The sequence below is a fragment of the Mus pahari genome, chromosome 21 (assembly GCF_900095145.1).
Source record: "Mus pahari chromosome 21, PAHARI_EIJ_v1.1, whole genome shotgun sequence".
In the NCBI taxonomy this organism is placed as follows: domain Eukaryota; kingdom Metazoa; phylum Chordata; class Mammalia; order Rodentia; family Muridae; genus Mus; species Mus pahari.
In genome coordinates this window covers 20717245-20732929 of record NC_034610.1, presented here as the reverse complement: position 1 = coordinate 20732929, position 15685 = coordinate 20717245, and the positions used below count along the sequence as shown (strand labels likewise).

Below are 15685 nucleotides of genomic sequence, written 5' to 3'. Positions count from 1 at the left end.
GGACCTTGAGAGCTAGCTCAGCCTGGAAAGCAGAAAGGCTTTAGGAGGTGCCCTTGCCAGAGGTTGAATTGGAGCATGCGCACTGCGCCACTGTGTCCAACCGGTGCGTGCGGTCCCTTCTGCGCATGCGCAGTTCCACCGATCGTCCATCAGGTCTCTGCAGTACTCATTCAGCATCGCGACCGTGAAGTGGTGATGTCGCGGAGGGCAGCGGCCACACTCTCTCCAGGACTAGATTGGCGGCTCATGTGCGAGTGAGGAGAACAGCAGGGAACGAGGTCCACCCAGGTCTGGGATCCTAGTGCAGTTAAGAGAGGCGGGGTCTGGTAAGGAAGGCGGGGCCTACTGGTACCCGGAGCGGAGCTAGAAGGAATCCGCTTTGCTGTGTAGCTTTTCCGGGAAGTTGAAGCTAGGACAATGGGCAGGGTCTGAGGTGAGCAGGGCAGGCAGCCCCTGAGTCTTGGAGCTTGGAACTGAAGCAGTTCATCTAGAAAGCTCATGGGTAGCGGAGCAACTCTTCCTTTGTGCCTCCAGTGTGTGTGTGTCTGACCCGACTCGTGCAACTCAGGAGAAGGGATTCACTAGGTTGAAAAAGTGCGGACTGGCCGAGGTCTGCGACCATGAAGGTCAAAGTCATCCCGGTACTTGAAGACAACTACATGTACCTGATCATTGAGGAACACACGCGGGAGGCCGTAGCTGTAGACGTGGCTGTGGCCAAGAGGGTGAGGACAAAGGATGCCATCAGGGGACTCCCAGGGCAGAGTGGACCCCCTTATTTTTTAAGTCATTTGATATTATCTTTGGGATCCCCTAAAGTATGACTACTTTTGATGGTCGAAGTTCCCCAGTAATTGTCTGCCCGATCTCTCCCCTAACCTTTGCTGCCCTGGGTCCCCGGCCTGCCTATGGAATTTATCTGCACTAGTGTGCCAGTATGGGGTGGGTGGCCCACCTGGACGTCTGCAGCACTCTAACTTCATCTCTCCCAGCTGCTGGAGATTGCGGGCCGCGAGGGAGTGTCTCTGACCACGGTGCTGTCCACCCATCATCACTGGTAAGTAAAGAGGGTGTGTGTTGAGGCCTAAAGCAGACTCTTCCCTTAGCACACCGACTTGACCAGTCTCCCACACTTTCACAGGGACCACACACGTGGAAATGTGGAGCTGGCACACTTGCTGCCAGGATTGGCTGTCATGGGAGCAGATGAGCGCATTTGCGCTCTAACCCGAAAGCTGGAACATGGAGAAGAGCTTCAGGTGAGCATGCACCCAGAAGGGGTGGGGAGGGTCCGGTCCGGGCCTGCCCAGTGACCCTCACAGGTCCAATGCCTCACCATCGCAGTTTGGGGCCATCCACGTGCGATGCCTCTTGACGCCGGGCCACACCTCTGGCCACATGAGCTACTTCCTGTGGGAGGATGAATGCCCGGACCCACCAGCCCTTTTCTCTGGTACCGCAGCCTGGACTCATCTACCTACCCAAGTCCACTGTGCCCTCCCTACCCCCTTCTGACCCTCTTTGCTCCCTAGGGGATGCTCTGTCAGTGGCAGGCTGTGGTTGGCACCTGGAGGACACTGCCCAGATGTACCAGAGCTTGACCAAGACTCTGGGTACCCTTCCACCCGAGACGGTGAGCCTTGGCTTCCTGTGGGGTCCACTTGCTCGGCACTGGACTTTCTCCGGGTATTTAACCCGTGCTTTTGTACCTGTCCTGCTTTGGTAAAGGTGGTGTGGACCTGGGTGGGTTGGGGCTAGGAGTGCCTGGCCCTTCTCTGGCCTGGGACACGTGTGTTCACTGGGCTCCCGCTTCTTGCAGAAGGTGTTCTGTGGTCATGAGCATACGCTGAGCAATCTTGAGTTTGCACAGAAAGTGGAGCCCTGCAACAACCACGTGCAAGCTAAGCTGTCCTGGGCCCAGGTGCATCCATTGCTAGGTGGGGGTGGGGTGGGGAGTCAGAATGAGGCTTCTGCTGGCTGGGCCCGGGGTTTGCCCAGCTGCACCTTAACCTCCATGTGTGGCTGTTGGCTGTCAGAGGCCCAGTTGTAATCAGGGGCCTGATCTTTGCAGAAGAGGGACGATGATGATGTTCCTACTGTGCCTTCGACGCTGGGCGAGGAGCTCATGTACAACCCTTTCCTAAGGGTGACGTAAGTACAGCTGTGTCCTAGACCTGTGGCGGGGCCCGAGCCTTCGCAGTGGGTAGGGCAACCTCACGAGGCTGTGTGCACTGCCAGTTGCAAGTCTCCCCGTGGAGCAGTCTCAGGACTGCATCCTCAGGGCCACTTTGGCAGTCATTTGAGTAGTTAGGAGGGTATCTAGGGACTATTTATTGAGCTGAATGTCCCTGGCACCAGAGAAGGTCATTTATTAAGGGCCCTCCTCCCATCCACTGCCCTGCTTGGCCCCACCCCCATGGGCAGCTGGCCAACCGCACAATTCCCCAGCATATTTTTCCCTGCAGAGAGGATCCAGTCCGTGCGTTCACAGGCCAGGTGGCACCAGCCCAGGTCCTGGAGACACTCTGCAGGAAGCGAGCGCACTTCCAGCTTGCTTTGGAGCCGCCACAGCCCCAGGTCCGGGCACTCCTGGCCTTACAGTGGGGGCTTCTGAGCACACACCAGGAAAAGTGAACTATGTGGGGAACCTGCTTGTCCCCACACTGCCCCAGGGACCCCTGCCACCCTGCTTTGAAGAACCAGCAAGTGGTGTCTTCCTTGTCTCTACTGTTCATGGAGCTGTACAAGTGGGATCTGTAGGAGTTCTTGTGGGTCCAGAGACATATCTGGTGACTGAGGAGGGTGAATAAAACTTTGAAAGGCCCAGTGTGGTACCAGACACACAGCAGATCCTTCCAGAGGTGCAGGCCTGTTTATTAGTGGTGAGACCCAGCTATGGAGTTCTCATAGGCATAAAGGCGTGGTACTGACAGACTGCCCAGAGCCCAAGGCCCTGCAAACAGCTTTTAGAAGCCTGGGTGGCCCACCAGGTGCCTGCCCTATGCGTTACAGCTTCGGGGGTTACCTACAGGAATGAAACCCCTCACACTCTGACAAGGACAGCAGGGCTGACAAGATGTCCACGGCCCCAGGAAGAGTCTGGAACCTGATTGAACCTACTTGGCTACTTCTGATCCTGTCTGCACTTTATGTGGGCTGCAGGCAACATTACCAGCCAGAGACACGGGTCAGGCATCTCCAAGGGCCCACGTGTAGCCAGTGCATCCTGGAGCACAGAGTCCAACACATCTTGGAGCTCTCCTTGCATTGAGGGTCTCCAGTGTATCCTGTGGGCTTTGCCACACACACTTCCTGTGAGTCTTGGTGCTGGCCCCGGGGCTCTCACAGACTCAAGGCGTCCTACCACCTGATGCTCAGGCCTGAGCTGGTCTTCTCCACGGCATGGTATTGTGTGTGCAGCAGGCGGCTGGCCCGCTCTGAGTCCTCTCCTTGCAGCCAGTGCTGGTACAGCTCCTGGACCCCAGGCGCATCTTCGGGCGCCTCATTCCTCACCATGCTGTACAGTCTTTCCAGCTGCTGAAGGAGCTCCCTGCCCTCTGTATCCGGAGCCTTGAGCTGGCCCCCTCCATTCAAGCAGCCTGTGGTGGAGGAGGGGCATGGGCATGGTGACAGGATGTTGGGTTAGCCCTCTGACCCCTTGGGTGTGGAGAGGGGGACACACCCTGCTGTCCTACCCCTTCCACTCCCACTGGTGGAAAGATGCTGGATTACCCCAGGAAGCAGAGCCTGCTGTACTAGGAGGAGCTACCTGAAGGGCAGGCCATTACTTCCACGTAATGGTAGGGACAGCGGCCCCGTTTCAGCTTCTGCACGAGGTTCTGGATATTGCGGAAGCCATAGGCCACAGCAAAGCGCAACAGCACCTGGCCTTCCCTCTCCAGTGTCACTTCCTGGAAGTCCTTGTTCCTAAAAGTACAGGAGTAGGCTTGTGAAAACACATCGCCATGAGAGCCTGTCCCTGCCCAGGGGCAGAAGCCTTCTGGGGTTCAGTGCAGTACCAGCTGGCGCTCGCACGGGGGGGGGGGGGTGATGGAGAAGGGGGTATAGCTTGTATCCATGGCCCCACCAGACAAACTCATCTCTACCTTGATCTTAACATGGGGTTATTTTCCAAAGGGCAAACACGAAGCCCAGCAGATGTGAGAAACCCCAGGCCCAGGGGCTGTGCCCATGCCAGGCACCCTCTAGCCCCTGCTCGTACCATCCTGGCACAGAGTCTCTGCTCAGACCTGTCTGTTCACACTTCGTAAGAGGAGACACACTGTGCCAAGGGCTCCGGGGGCTTCCCCCAAATTCACTTCAGTGCCTGCCCTGCTGACCTCAAGGGTTGGTAGGTGACTTCAGCCACGTGGATTCCAAAGAGCTCTTGGGCTGCGTGCCGGAACACATGCTCCAGGTAGCCTCCTGAGCCTCCACCCCGATGGCTGCTGGGCTCCTCAGCAGACACACTACTGGTTCTGGGAGAGGGGCGGGTCAGTGCAGGAGGCTCAATACGTCTGAGGACTCTTGTAGTTAGACATTAAGAACTGTCCTTATGGCGGCCCTGGGAAGCTCAGGTGGCTTTAGAGCAGGCCCTGCTTTGACACTCAGCCACTCTTGGGCCTCAGCCAGGCTCTGGGGAGGTCTGGAGTCGGCCAGAAGGCAGCCTGGATAGAAAGGAGGGGACAAGACACTGCCCCACCCCACAGACAGCATCTGATCCCAAATAAAGTTTTCAGTCCCCACCACCAACTCACAAGCCATCCAGGGGCACAGGCTCCAGCTCCGCGAGGGAGACTCCTTCTTCCTCCAGCAGCCTGAAGACTTCTCCTGCAGAGAAGCACAACACATGCTCTCATTGATCTGAGGAGGCTGTGCTCCACATCCCCAAGGGACACTTATGCCAGCTTGTGGTGGGACAGTGAGTCCAGCCAGCCCCTGCAGACCCACGGGGAGGCATTCCAGCCTGGAGCACTGTAAAAGGAGTCAGGGCCACTGACAGTCCAGGGCAGGCTGGACTTCTAGTTTGTGTTCCTGACTTGTAAGTGGGAGGCAGGCTACTCCACTTAGAAGTAGGTGAAGTTATGATCCACAGGGACTAGATGAGATCTTGCCTGCCCTCAGGACTCATTTTTGAACCAGCAAGGATACGATACCGGGGCTCCATTGGTCACAGGCTCCTGGGAGGCACGCACAGAAGCCCCCTCCCCCTCCCCAGCTATGTCCCTGACTCCAGTGCTTGGGTAGATGACAGAGGGTAGAGAGTCATGCATGGTAACTGCACCTGTTGTAAGGACACAGTCCACATCACGGGTCTGGTACTCCTGGTTGAAGAAGTCAGGTCTGGATGCTTCTAGCTTTTTATCATAGCAGGGCATCACTGTTACGTGGTAGATCTTGTCAGGAGTCAGAAGCTACAGACAGAGTATGAAAGCCTCAGTCCCGTCACAGCTCAGAAGTGAGATGTGAGGCAGAGGTGACTTAAGCATTTACTCAGGCCACCAAGTGACCAGGGCCACAGATCGTCTCTCCCACCTCTGTTGATAACAGGCAGCTGCAGCCCAGAGATAAATTCTCACTGCCTTTGAAAGAAGGTCAAGTCATGGTGGAGACAACACAGACTCGAGGGAAGTGTGTGGCTGTGCACACGTAGAGGGGTTGCATGGGGTGACGCCGGTGCCTGCGGCTGCAGTACTATAGAAGCCAGCTCCCTTCCTCGTCCTATCAGTGGGGTGACTTTAGGCTAGAACCAGTGAATCACTGGAAATGACCTCAAGTGAGGTCTGATTTGTTCACCCAACAGCCTGTGGGGTGTGCTTCATGCCCTTGGTCTTCTGCTCCTTAAACATGGAGTCTAAGCCACTTCTGGGTGTGACAAGTGCTTTTTCTATAAGACCCGGGCCCCCAGGGCTTGACAAAAGACAGCCGAGGTATTAACAGGCTGGCTGAGCAAGCAAGATACTCAGGCTGACATTGGCCACCGGCGGTCACCCAGAAACGCCCAGAAGGGGCCATGGTCACAGGCAACAGATGAGTGGCCAGCCAGAAGGCCATCTCTCACATGTTGTCTGGGGATGCACAGTCCTGTTACCTGTTGCTGTGCGAAGAAGTCTTTGACCAGGGCGCCCATAACCTGCTGCGGGGACCGGGCTGTACTGATGTAGGGGAGGATGAAGTTGCCATGTGTCTTCTCAGCATAGCAGATCCAGCCTGAGCCAAAAAGAACGAACAGGTTTGGGGTGTGCATAGGGCAGGCCTGGGGTGGTTCACAAACAGCTGTTCTCCTGGCAGTAAGATGACATTCTGGGGGTGGAGTGAATCACACAAAAAAAGAATATGACTGCGGCATTAAACCACCCATCCTGTCGTCACTGTCATGGGAAGGCTGGCATCCAGATGCTACCAACAGGAGCCAGTGACTCCAGGCAATGCCTCAGGCCTCAGGTGCCTCCTAGGTGCCGACATTCCTACCCTTCTCTGAAGATGAGCCCTCCCCGTTCTTTTCACTTTCCAGGTCAAGCTGTCCACATCATGACGTCCTAACTTCAATTAAACAACCACGCAGCCATGGACACACCTGGGCAGGCGGAAGCCAGCACAGGCAAGGCCTCTCTGGAGTTGGCTTGTTCTCGGAAGCGCTGCACAAACTCTTTTTGGCTTTCCAAAAGGCTGAAGTTCCTTGCAAAGGCAGTATCGAAGACAAAGTGGACCCCTGGAAAGCGATGGAAGGCGTCTTAGCACCAAAGGCAGCAGAGACTTGCTGAGACCCACAGACCCCACAGAGACAAGCACCTGGGCATCTCTGCCCTCTGTCCCAGTGGCACCCCAGCACGCAGGCTCGTAGGAAGCACTGTTTTACCAGGTACAGCACCTGCTGTGTGCATGACCTGAGAGCTGCCTAGTTGCCCCAGCATCACCCCCAGAGAATTCCTAAAACCACACTTTGCCTTGGCACCATTCTGAATGTGTTTAAGCCTTTGTACCATAAGCCTTGGCCCTGAATGTTTAGGTCACCTCCAGACCAACCTGCAGTGCATAGACCTCTGCCTCCCCAACTGCCTCCTGATGACGACATCCCCGAGGGTTAGGGCCACCTGTATGGCCACACTGCTGTAACCCTGCATGGGCTGTGTAGACAAGACTCACTGGGATTTCCAACCACAGCGAGCCGTTGTAGATGTCTGCCAGCCTGGCCTAGGCCATACGCTAAAGCCCCTGCAGGATCCCAGTGGAAGGCTGTGCTCCTGGCTCTTCGCCTCTCTCTGGGTTGCAGACTGTCCTGGGGTGACACTGGACTGAACACTCACCAGGACCACTACCCCCAGCTGGTTTTCCTTAGGACTCTGAGGACTGACGATGACTCCTGTTACCATGGCAATGGTCACACAGGAGCATGGGGTGCCTGCCTTTCAACTCATAGCCCCTGCAGTACACTATTTTCATTGTAGACATGGTGCCAGGTCATCTTAACAGGCAGGAGAAGCATTCTGTGGAGGTGGCACCATGGAAGCCCAGTCCCTCCACTTCCCCAGGAGAGGCTGCTGGACACTCATGTCTTCCTCCACCCCAACTCCTGGCACAGAGGTAAGCCAAAGGTTACCCAAGCCAGAACCCAACGGATGTGACAATATGCGCGAAAAACAGTCCCTGGAGTCAGTAAGATGGTTCAGCAGGGAAGGTCTTCGCGGTCAAAGCGGATGACCTGGGTTGATGCCTGAAACCCACGTGGTGGAAGGAGAGACCTAAGTCCTGAGAATGGTCCCATGACCCACGCACACACATGCACACACGCACACACACACATACACACACACACACACTCACACACACACTCAAAATAATTATATGTAAAAATAGATACATGAGAAAAAATTAAAAAAACAAATAGTAACCTAAGCTGGGCACAGTAACACATTGTCTGTGATCCAAGTTCTAGGGAGGTTGAAGCAGGAGGATTGCATGTTTGTGGCCAGCCCTGACTACTCAAGCCAGGGTTACAAAGTGAGGCCCTGTCTCAAACAAACAAATCCGCAAAGGTGGCACCTGCAAACAGTCCCAGCACTTGCTCCATGAAGGCAGTTCAAGATTAATCCAGTCTAGACCTAGTGTCAAAACACCAAAACACTAATACCACCCAGGGGACAGGTGACTAGACAACTATAGTACAAAGTCAGAACACAGCTCTGGGTGAGTGACATGTGCCTGGGGGCGGGAGGAGTCCCGGAACCAGCCGCCCTCATTCACTCAAGGTTCTGTGCCTACCTATTTTTTTGAAGAATGAAGTTAATTTCCTGGCAGTGTCTGTGGAGTCCAGCTGAAACCTGGCAGCCAGTGATGCTCTGGACTGTGGTGATACGGAGACGACCACCAGCCGCTGCTGACCGGGTGCTGCCACCTGCAAAGCAAGACAGAGAAAAGTCTCTGGCTCTGCGGGCTTTGTACAGACTCACAGAGGCCATCGGCCCCACCACAGTCAGCCACAGTGACATTCAGAACACAGCCCAGAGCTCCAGGCCTAACTGTCAGACGTCACTAACACAAGAACCACGAAACCTAAAGATGCAGGAGTCACTGGGAGTGAGACGGGTGGACCAGCTGAGTGTCCCCCCTATGACATACACTGTGGCGCTGGGGCAGCTGGGGCACTGCGGCAGCTTGGGCTTACCCACTGCTTACCTTATTAGCATCTAGAACCTTCCGTAGTTCCTCGTGACTCTGCTGGGTGATGAGTACTGTCTCTGCTGAGGTGACACAGCCGCTGCATGCCAGGCAGTCATTCAGGGAGACCTTGGCCTTCTCCAGTTTCTGGGTTCTTCCATCCTGCAGGTGAGCAAAATCTGGAGCCGAGAGTCTTGTGGGTGATGGCAGTCCAAGGAGCATTTTTTTTGTTTTGTTTTGTTTGTTTTTTGAGTCAGGGTTTCTCTGTGTAGCCCAGGCTGTCCTAGAACTCACTCTGTAGACCAGGCTGGCCTCTGCCTCCCAAGTGCTGGGATTAAAGACATGCGCCACCATGCTCAGGTAGCCTTTTGACTTCCACTTACACCACTAAGAACCAGCATGAAGCCGGGCGGTGGTGGCGCATGCCTTTTATCCCAGCCCCTGGGAGCCAGAGGCAGGCGGATTTCTGAGTTTGAGGCCAGCTTGGTCTACAGAGTGAGTTCCAGGACAGCCAGGGCTACACAGAGAAACCCTGTCTTGAAAAACCAAAAAGAACCAGCATGAGAGCAGACTGGGTTCTTTTTGTTGTTTTTGTTGTTGTTGTTTTGTTTTGTTTTCGAGTCGGGGTTTCTCTGTGTAGTCCTAGCTGTCCTGGAACTCACTCTGTAGACCAGGCTGGCCTCGAACTCAGAAATCTGCCTGCCTCTGCCTCCCAAGTGCTGCAGACTGGGTTCTTGTGACATCCTCTTTTCATTTTTATTTACTTTTCTTTCTTTTTCTACTTCATGACAGTAGATGGAATTCAGGGCCCTGCAGACAACCAGCAAACACTCCACCTGGGAGCTCTGTCCAGCCCTGACACCCATGTGTGTCACACAAATACACTGATGCTTCAGCCACCCCAGGTGTTCCCACTGACAGCAAGTTCCAGCTTTTGGCACAGGTGTGGCTGGAGGGCCAGGACCCCGTGAGCAAGGCTGGCTTTCCATAAGTCAGTGCAGAAGCAACTGACCTGCTGGGACTGGCTGCTGCTCTCTGGTCTGTGGGGACAGGCTGGAAGTAAAGGAGGGATAGCCAAGAATGGAGGAAGGAAGAGAGGGTGGGGGATGGGAGAGAAGGCTGTACAGGCAGTAACAACCACCAGAATTGGTAGAACAGATCCAGGATCCCAATGTTCAAATCAGGGCCTCCAGGACACCCTCAGTGGTTCTTGTCATGCAAACGTGGTGCCAGCCTGAGTCTATCAACACTGATGCAGATGCAGAAATGGTCTGAGCCAGGGCTAGGTGAGTTGCAGGGATCCAAACTGACCAGAGAAGTAAGGCTAGACAGTTTGAAGTCCCTTCAGGTATTCTCTGAGCCTGTGCTTGGTGCCAATGTCCCAACCCGAGGCTAACCACACCAGGAAACCAAAGGCTCACAGGTCCAGGCTACACCAGCATCATGTGGACGAGGCCACTTGTCCTTAAAGCAAAGCTCAGTGGTGATGGGCACCTTCCTCTGTCCCTCCATCCATGGGACCCCTTGTTGAGAATCAGGGCCTCCTGGTACACTGGGGTCTAGCTAGTGCCACAGAATGTCACGAGGTCACTGTTGTAGACAAATAGCTGGGCTTGTCACTGCTCATGGTGATATATACACCCATTCCCTGAACCTGCCCAAGGTTCCTCCCCTATTCAGAGTCCCACAGCTGGGCCTCCCTTCTCAGGGCAGTGGTGCATGGGAGTTAATTTTAACAGACATCAGGATCTAACCTTCAGATTAGAGGGAGGACGGGCTTGAGGGAATCACCCCCCCCCAAAATCTTATGCTACTAAACATCGGGGGCAAAGGAGGAGGGGAGGCTCTCCCCACCCCGTGCAGAACAGGACAGACTGGCTGCTCACCATGGCAACCCTGTTCATCATCTCAGCTCCCAGTGCTCAGTGAAAGTGACCAGTGAGAGAGAGCTGGGAGAGCAGTGAGTTTCAGGGTGGCCACATCTGTGACTGGGAGAGGCAGAAGATGTGTGTTTCAGATCTGCATCCCAGCCTCCCTCCTCTTCCCTGCCACCACCAGCCCCCGACAAGGATGTGGTGAGACCTCAGGGTCCTTACTTGGTTCACTTGGACGTAACTGCCATCATCTTCAATGTGGATCTTGGCTATGCCACTTCCTGGCTTCTTAGCCACCTGCACGGGCTTGATGCAATTCTACACCAGGAAAAGACCCCAAACCAGGCTCTATTAGGAGAAAGCAACTTGGACGGAGGACGGAGGATGGGGGACGGGAGACAGAGGACGGAGGGCCCCAGGGATGGTTGGCTACTGGCCACAGAGTGAAGCTCACCACCGAGGCCATCTCTACCACCTTCCTGGCACCGAAGCCATGCTGAGCTCTGGCTGCCCACCCTTCTGCCATAGGGCCACTCTTTCCCCAGAATCACCATGAAGACTGCCACAAACTCTATGTGCAAGATAATGCAGAAGCCCCGAGCAGCCCGCCCTTCCTCCGTGCAGACAGCAGCACACCACCGGAGGTCGGTGTGACCAGAGGTCAGTGTGTCAAGAGGCCTGGCCAGACAGGAAGGCTTTCCTTGAGAACATCCAGAGGCCACCTCCAGCCCACTACCCCAGATCAAACTTCTTGTCTCTCCCTTTCTCTTGGACATCTCCTGTTATTGCTTCCAGAACCTTGGTGGCTTTCCAGAAAAGGGCCAGTCTCGGGGAAGATGGCCCAGTTCCTCCTGTCACTGTGGCAGCTCAGCCCCTCCTTCATGGGTCATGGGACTTGGCTGGCTCTGGATACCCAGCGAGGGCAACAGCTCCCATTTTCAGGGCTGTCTGTCTGGCATCCTCCATCTTCCTCGAGGCAAGGTTGGGAACATTAGCTATGGCTGTGGCCCAAGAGGACATCAAACCTGTCCCTTCGACATGGTCCCTGTCCACAGAGATGAACAAACTGGCTCTGAGACGGGAGTGGGAAGGGGTATCTCACAGGTGTGTGGAGGCTAATCCAGCCCCATCATGTCTCTGCTTCACCAGCTGGGTGACACTACTAGAACAGTAGTTTAAGATCACTTAACAAAAAGTCCCCATTTTTTTTTTTTTTTTTTTTAACACTAAACCTGCCTGTCACCACTAAACACTCCCATGGTCCCAGAAATGGCTCGGGGCCGAGTAACCGCGTTGTCTGGCCCTCCCTGGCCTCAGTTGTCTGTGTTAGTAATAGGGGAACTAGACTGACTGAGGCCCTGGGTCCTGGGCCCTGGGTCGGTCCTCTTGCTCAGGAAAAGACTCAGGTGAGAGAGGATTCCCGAGGCGCACGGCCAGGCTCGGACCCTCCTCCTGCGCGACTCGCCCTTGGCCGGCCCACCTGAGATGGCCCGATGAAGTCGTCCAGGTCGGTCAGCTGTAGTGCCCCACTGAAGGGCGACGCCATGACAGCCTCACTGCCGCTGAGTGTCGCACGGGTGTGTCGCAAAAATGCACCAAAATGGCATGCAGTTCCGCCACTCTGCGGGAAAACGCAAAGTCCAGCGCATGCTCATTTCTCTCCGTCAACAAGCTTTGAAAAGAGTGCGCGCCCTCTGTTGGCGGCCTTGAGCTCTCGGCCCAGTCGACTAAAGCAGCAAGTGCCACAGCGTTCAGTCTCCTTTGTGTCCCTTGGTTGTGGTGCGTCCCCTGGTTGTGGTGTACCAGGGTAGCAAAGACAAATAACGCAAAGAATGAAACTAGAGACTCAGAGCCTCTCCCGCTTCACGTAGGGGTGGGAATCCGGGTTTCATTCATCACCTTGACCTGACAATACTCAAGGAAGGTTCCAGATGCAGTGGGCAGCAGAACACAAAATTAACTTTGATTCACTGGAATGCCTTGGAATGGGCTTACCAAAAAATGAGATCGACAAGTGCTGTTGAGATGTTAAGACAGGAGTGTGAGAGAACATTTACAGAAGCAGGTTCTTGGGCTAGACCAGGGCCAAAGGACAGTTTCTGTTTGCCTGGAGGATTCTTGTTGTTGTTGTTGTTGTTGTTGTTGTTTTACATTGGATATTTTCTTTATTTACATTTCATATGTTATCCCCTTTCCTGGTTTCCCTCCCTCCCGGAAACACACCCTATCACATCCTCCCTCCCCCTGCTTCTATGAGGGTGTTATAACACCCACCCACCCTCTCCCACCTCTCCACCCTCAATTCCCCTACACTGGGGTATCTATCAAGCCTTCATAGGACCAAAGACCTCTGCCCCACTTCCTCTGCTACATATGCAGCTGGAGATATGTGTATTCCTTTGATGATGGCTTAGTCTCTGGGAGTTTTGGGGGGTCTGGTTGGTTGATATTGTTGTTCTTCCTTTGGGATGGAAACCCCTTCAGCTTCTCCAGTCCTTTCTCTAACTCCTCTATTAGGGACCCCTGCGCTCAGTCCAATGGTTGGCTGTGAACATCCACTTCTGTATTTATAAGACTCTGGCAGGGCCTCTCAGGAGACAGCCATATCAGGCTCCTTTCAGCATGCACTTCTTGGCATCATCCACAATAGTGTCTGGGTTCGGTAAATGTATACAGGGTTGCTGGGACTCTAATGCCGGAAGGAGGGTGATACTTAGATCCCAGGAAATTCAAACTCCTCCCCCCCCAAACCCAAATCTATTAGAACAAACCCAGTGGAGGGCTGGCAGGATGTGAGGTGTATCCAAGGCCCACTAAGAGAGAACGAGCAGAGTGGGTCTGGATCGGTAGAAAGAACAAAGTCCTGGTGTTCTTCGTAATGTAGGTGATCCCTGAAGACATTGCCATCAGTGGCTGTGCATGAAGCCAGCCACAAAAGACCACACGGGTGACACCATTCAGCAAAAATGTCCAGGACAGGCAAACCTGGAGAAGGGACGCTGACCTCAGGTGTGGAGAAGGAGGTTTCTGACCAGGGTGGCTCAAAGTCTTTAGAAATGGATGCTGCACACGTGGATGCCATTTCCCTTTTAAACGGAATAGGGGTTCTCTGAGTAGCCCTGACTGCCCAGGAACTCGCTTGGTGGATTAGGATGGCCTCGAACTCACAGAGATCCACTTGCCTCTGCCTCTGGAATGCTGGGATTAAAGGTGTGTGCCACCATGCCTGGCTTTGCAACATCATTAATGTCACCAAAATATCTACTAGAAATGGTAACAATCAGGCTGAGATGAGAGTTGATGTAGTGTTTGTTGTGTAGACATGAGGAATGAGTTGAGTGTGACTTGTAACATTAATGTAAAAGCTGGACACAGCGCCATGTGCTGCCCGTAATCCCATTGAGAAGGTAGAGACAAGGAGAGCACTGGGACCCATGGCCAGCCACTTGCCAGCCAAGCCTGCGAACCTGAGTTCAATCCCAGGTCTCATACAATGGCAATAGAAAACTGACTCTTGAAAATTACTCTCTGGCCTCCACAGGTACAACATAGCACAAATGCACCCATACACATGTATGTGCGCACACAAATGCATGCGATTTTACAAGAGAAAAAACTGATGTACTAAAATCCTACACTCGGTTTTTGTTGTTTTTAGAAACACCAGAAGAGGGCATTGGATCCCGTTGCAGGTGGTTGTGAGCCACCATGTGGTTGCTGGGATTCGAACTTAGGACCTCTAGACTCTGAAGAGCAGTTAGTGCTCTTAACCACTGAGCCATCTCTCCAGCCCTATTGTCTTATCTTGTTTTGTTTTGTTTTCCTTTCCTAAACAGAGATTGTCACTGAATAGCCCAGCCTGGATTCCAATCCTTTTGTTCGGTTGGTTTTGGTTTTTGGTTTTTCTTTGTTACTTTTTGTTTGTTTGTTTGCTTTTGTTTATTTGTTTGTTTGGTTTGTATTTCGAAACAGAGTTTCTCTGTATAGCCCTGGAGGTCCTGGAACTCACTCTGTAGACCAGGCTGGCCTGGAACTCAGAAATCTGCCTGCCTCTGCCTCCCAAGTGCTGGGATTAAAGGCGTGCACCACCACTGCCTGGCTGGAGTTTGGTTTTTCAAGACAGGGTCTTTGTGTATGGCTTTGGCTATCTTGAAATTCATTCTGTAGACCAGGCTGGCCTCAAACTCACAGAGAACAGCCTGCTTCTGCCTCCACGAGCATCATCACCACCACCACAATCCAGCCTCGGCTTCAAATTCTTTATTCTTTATTATGAACACTGGGATTACAGAAGAATGCCATCACACACAGTGGGCTGTACACTTTAAATGGGGGCAATTGTACAGTATGTGAGTTCGTATCTTGATAAGGCTGTTAAAGATGGGGTAGAGCTACAGGTAGAGCAGTTTATGCCACAATCGTGCCACAGGAGTCCAAGACAGGAAGATTGCTTCAACTTTTAAAAAATGGTTTATGGGAGAGGACCTTGGTCCTGTGAAGGTTCTATGCTCTAGTATAGGGGAATGCCAGGGCCAGGAAGCGGGAATGGGTGGGTTAGGGAGCAGGGGGGGGGGNGATAGGGGGTTTTCAGAGGGGAAACTAGGAAAGGGGACAACTTTTGAAATGTAAATAAAGAAAATAGCTAATAAAAATGGTTTATGGGACAAGAGAGATTTCTTATCTGTTAGGGATTGGACAAGAGAGATGGCCTATCATCTGTTAGGAATTGGATGTTACTTTTGCAGTGGACCTGGGTTGGGTTCCCATCATCCATATGGCAGCTCACATCTGTTTGTAACTCCAGTTCTTGGGGAGCCAATGGCCTCTTCTGACCTTTGTGTTCACTAGGTATGCACATACACATGTATACATAAAGGCATAATACTTATATTCATGAAATAAAAATAAATGAATCTTAGAAAATGTATTGTTAGTGTGTGCGTGCAAATGTGTGTGTGTGTGTACATGGAGGTTGGTGTGTGTGTGTGTACACAGAGGTTGGTGTGTGTGTGTGTGTGTATACGTGGAGGTGTGTGTGTGTGTACACAGAGGTTGGTGTGTGTGTGTGTGTATACGTGGAGGTTGGTGTGTGTGTGTGTGTGTGTACACAGAGGTTGGTGTGTGTGTATACGTGGAGGTTGGTGTGTGTGTGT

General features: G+C 53.3%; 2 protein-coding genes across 3 annotated transcripts; one reads left to right on the top strand and one right to left on the bottom strand.

The window, feature by feature from the left end:
* The first annotated feature begins 125 nt into the window (after positions 1–125).
* Haghl (hydroxyacylglutathione hydrolase like) lies at positions 126–2860 on the top strand. 2 transcript variants are annotated; one of them, XM_021221029.1, is made up of 9 exons: positions 126–288; positions 535–725; positions 993–1057; positions 1142–1259; positions 1345–1453; positions 1533–1633; positions 1820–1921; positions 2072–2151; positions 2466–2860. In XM_021221029.1, exons 2-9 carry the CDS (start codon positions 621–623, stop codon positions 2632–2634), a joined length of 849 nt encoding a protein of 282 aa, XP_021076688.1. In that variant the 5' UTR covers positions 126–288; positions 535–620; the 3' UTR covers positions 2635–2860. The 2 variants fall into 2 exon arrangements, with proteins under 2 accessions (XP_021076688.1, XP_029388888.1); XM_029533028.1 differs by having other exon boundaries at positions 146–254.
* On the bottom strand, positions 2854–12116 carry Ciao3 (cytosolic iron-sulfur assembly component 3). The gene is made up of 11 exons (XM_021221028.1): positions 12013–12116; positions 10755–10850; positions 8677–8820; positions 8263–8395; positions 6578–6712; positions 6092–6210; positions 5285–5414; positions 4758–4830; positions 4341–4478; positions 3770–3927; positions 2854–3599 (listed from the first exon to the last, which is right to left on the bottom strand). Exons 1-11 carry the CDS (start codon positions 12076–12078, stop codon positions 3361–3363), a joined length of 1431 nt encoding a protein of 476 aa, XP_021076687.1. The 5' UTR covers positions 12079–12116; the 3' UTR covers positions 2854–3360.
* Positions 12117–15685: the final 3569 nt, after the last annotated feature.

Bases quoted from the DNA above. Each gene is read 5' to 3' on its own strand.
- Ciao3 (XM_021221028.1), bottom strand. From the start codon at position 12,078: ATGGCGTCGCCCTTCAGTGGGGCACTACAGCTGACCGACCTGGACGAC. The intron at 8,821-10,754 runs GTAAGGACCCTG...GCTCACCTGCAG, and splicing joins GTTACGTCCAAGTGAACCAA to GATGGAAGAACCCAGAAACT. The intron at 4,479-4,757 runs GTGAGTTGGTGG...CCCCTCTCCCAG, and splicing joins CCTGTGCCCCTGGATGGCTT to AACCAGTAGTGTGTCTGCTG.
- Haghl (XM_021221029.1), top strand. From the start codon at position 621: ATGAAGGTCAAAGTCATCCCGGTACTTGAAGACAACTACATGTACCTG. The intron at 1,058-1,141 runs GTAAGTAAAGAG...ACACTTTCACAG, and splicing joins CTGTCCACCCATCATCACTG to GGACCACACACGTGGAAATG. The intron at 1,454-1,532 runs GTACCGCAGCCT...TTTGCTCCCTAG, and splicing joins CCCACCAGCCCTTTTCTCTG to GGGATGCTCTGTCAGTGGCA.